The sequence below is a fragment of the Callorhinchus milii genome, unplaced genomic scaffold, assembly GCF_018977255.1.
Source record: "Callorhinchus milii isolate IMCB2004 unplaced genomic scaffold, IMCB_Cmil_1.0 Scaffold14, whole genome shotgun sequence".
Classification (NCBI taxonomy): domain Eukaryota; kingdom Metazoa; phylum Chordata; class Chondrichthyes; order Chimaeriformes; family Callorhinchidae; genus Callorhinchus; species Callorhinchus milii.
In genome coordinates, this window is record NW_024704755.1 from 2,713,936 (window position 1) to 2,717,112 (window position 3,177).

The 3,177-nt window shown below is 52.8% G+C and overlaps 1 protein-coding gene across 1 annotated transcript; it reads left to right on the top strand.

Annotated features, from left to right (window-relative positions):
- The first annotated feature begins 667 nt into the window (after positions 1–667).
- LOC103175931 (forkhead box protein C2) lies at positions 668–2,306 on the top strand. Its single transcript, XM_007889236.2, has one exon. The coding sequence runs from the start codon at positions 809–811 to the stop codon at positions 2,264–2,266; it is 1,458 nt and encodes a 485-aa protein (XP_007887427.1). The 5' UTR covers positions 668–808; the 3' UTR covers positions 2,267–2,306.
- The last annotated feature ends 871 nt before the right edge of the window (positions 2,307–3,177 follow it).

Genomic DNA, 3,177 nt, shown 5'->3' on the forward strand with positions numbered 1-3,177 from the left:
GCAATAATGTGCGATGCAATTCGGACAGTGGCCAATCCTATTGAAATACTTCATGAGGAGTTGGGTGGGTGGGTGGGTGGGTTGGTGTGTGTATGTATGTATGTGTATGTGTGTGTGTGTTGTGGGGAGGAGAGAGAGAAAGAGAGATTTGGGTTTAAAAGACGCCACCTACGTGTGTGGTCATGTACTAACGCCCCGAATCCCCTCTGGCGATTGGGTCGATGTTACCAGAAGGGGTGGAACTTGTGCGCCGTAAAAGACTCGTTCGCCTGAAACTTTTTGGAAACTTTCTCAAACGCTTTAAGGACTATCTACGGTCGCCCCTGTGATCAAGCGACTAAATTGGATCCACGTTTCTCTCCCACTCTCTCTCTCTCTCTCTCTCTCCCTCTCTCCCTCTCTGTCTCCCCTTCTTTCCCCCCCTCTCCCAACCCACTCACCCACCACCACCACCACCACCACCCCCTCCCCCCCAACCAAACCCTCGAAACCCCCTTCTAACTCTTCCTCCTACAAAATAAAGCTGATCATTATTTTTTTTTCCCCTTTCCCCCCTACCCTTCCCCCCCCCCTTTCCCCCCCCACCCACCCACCCACCCTCTCCCCAACCCCCATCCAAACCCCCCTCACCTCGCTCCCCCCCCCCCCCACACTCCCCCCTCGCCCTCCCCCTTTAAAATAACAACTCCGATCAGGCCGGCCGGGGGTGGGGGTTAAAAAAAAAAAGGATTTGTACCCGGAAAAAAAAAAGAAAAGAAAAAAAAAATCAGCCCCTTCCCCTCCAGTAAAAACGTTTCGACCGTCGACGATGCAGGCACGGTACCCGGTGTCAGATCCCAATGCCCTCGGAGTCGTGCCTTACCTCAGCGAGCAGAATTATTACCGAGCCACCGGCAGCTATGGCCCGATGCCCACCTCGATGGGTGTGTATTCGGGGCACGACCAGTACACCACGGGCATGGCCAGACCCTACGGACCGTACCACCACCACCACCACCACCATCACCACCAGCAGCAGCAGCAGCAGCAGCAGCAGCACCCGGCACCCAAGGACCTGGTCAAGCCTCCCTACAGCTACATCGCCCTGATCACCATGGCCATCCAAAACACGCCCGACAAGAAGATCACTCTGAACGGGATCTACCAGTTTATCATGGATCGCTTTCCTTTTTACCGGGAGAACAAGCAGGGCTGGCAGAACAGCATCCGCCACAACCTGTCCCTGAACGAGTGCTTCGTCAAAGTGCCCCGGGACGACAAGAAACCGGGCAAAGGCAGCTACTGGTCGCTGGATCCGGACTCGTACAACATGTTCGAAAACGGCAGCTTCTTGCGGAGGAGGAGGCGCTTCAAGAAGAAAGACGCGGTGAAGGAGAAGGAGGAGAGGGACCGTCAGCAGAAAGACCCCAAGGCGGGTCAGACCCCCGTCTCGCAGCCCGACGCCCCCTCGAAGGACGACAGGAAGGTCGTGGTGAAGAACGAGGCCGTCTCCCCGGGTTTGCCCGTCGTCGTCACCAAAGTGGAGGCGATGGAGAGCTCGGAGAGCGGCAGCGCGATGCAGGACAGCCCGAGAAGCGGCGCCTCCACGCCCTCGGTCTCCACCGAAAGCTCCATCCCGGATCACCAGCAGCCGCCCGGCAACAACGGCCTGACCGGCTTCAGCGTGGAGAATATCATGACCTTAAGGACCTCCCCGCCCGGGGAGCTCAGCCCCGTCTCCAACAGGACTGGGATGATGTCCTTGTCTGCGCACTACGCGCACGCACAGCAGCCCATCTACAGCCCAGCCTGCAGCCAGAGCCTGGACTCCAACGGGGGTTACCAGTGCAGCGTGAGAGCCATGAGTCTGTACGCCGGGGACAGGAACAGCCACATGTTGGTGCCCGGCACCGTGGAGGATGCCATGTCGGACCACTCGGTCAGCGCCGGCTCCCCGTTGAACGCTATGAACCTGAGCGCCGGGCAGGAGGGTGGTCTGGGCTCCGGCCATCACCAGCAGCAAAGCGGAGGCGCAGGACAAGCCGCCTCCTGGTACCTGAATCACGGGGCAGAGCTGAACCACCTCTCGGGGCACTCGCTGGGGGGCCAGCAACAGGCTTTCCCCAATGTCCGGGAGATGTTTAATTCCCATCGGCTCGGCCTTGAGAGCTCAGTCCTTGGTGATCAACAGGTGAGCGGCAACACGAGCTGTCAGATCCCTTATCGATCGACACCTTCACTTTATCGCCATTCGGGCCCCTATGCCTACGACTGCAATAAGTACTGATTGAGAGAGAGAGAGAGAGAGAGAGGGAAAGAGAGAGAGAGAGAGTGAAAAAAAAACCAAAGCAACTGCTACTTTTTTTTATATAAAAAACACGTCTATTAGGAGAACGAAATGCAACACAAAACACACACACACACACACACAACCCCTCCCACACCACCCCCAACAAACAACTAAAAGACTGCACGTAAAAATATTGACAGAGACTTTTTGTCCCCCCCCCCCCCCCCCCCCATCCATCCCTCCCTCCCCCACTCCCCACAAACTGCGACGTGAGAGTCCAAATCAAACAGAAGAGAAAGAAACGTGATAAGTTGTTAGTTAGTTAGAGAGAAAGTGTGTGTATTCACAGCAAAAAAAAAAGTTCGGAAACGCAGTTTTGTTTGTTTAAACTGTTCTTAAGACAAAGTAAAGAAAAACACTACTTGAATTCACGGAAAGTTTAGCAAAAAAAACCCCCTCGCCAAAGTGAGGTCTAAACTTTACTGCGGACCCAACTTTTTTTTTCTAGGGCCAAGTTGTACCATTGTGTTTCTGTATTTGTTTGACAACAGTCGCGTCCCAGTTTCCAAGTGACTCCAAACGAGATGTTGTGATGTGCTGAGTTACCCTCCTTGTATTGATGGAAGGCTATATTTGATGTAAATTGTACGATTTTCTATGGAGGCTACTGCGTTAAAGAGCCATTTAATATATTTTTTAAAGTTCAGTTCACTGGATACTGTCTTTTTTTTTACCAAAAAAATATTCCCCCCCAACCTTTGTTAAGTGCCAAAGTATAATTATTTACACACCCTCAGTTTTATACCAGTGTGCCTTTTTTTGTACAGTACAATTTTTATTGTGTTCTTACTCCTTGGTATATGTGTTCCGTCTGAAAGCAAAGCAAAGAACTAATTTATTGGATGAAT

What these genes read in the sequence shown, in the direction of transcription:
- LOC103175931 (XM_007889236.2), top strand. Translation starts at nt 809, where the DNA reads ATGCAGGCACGGTACCCGGTGTCAGATCCCAATGCCCTCGGAGTCGTG.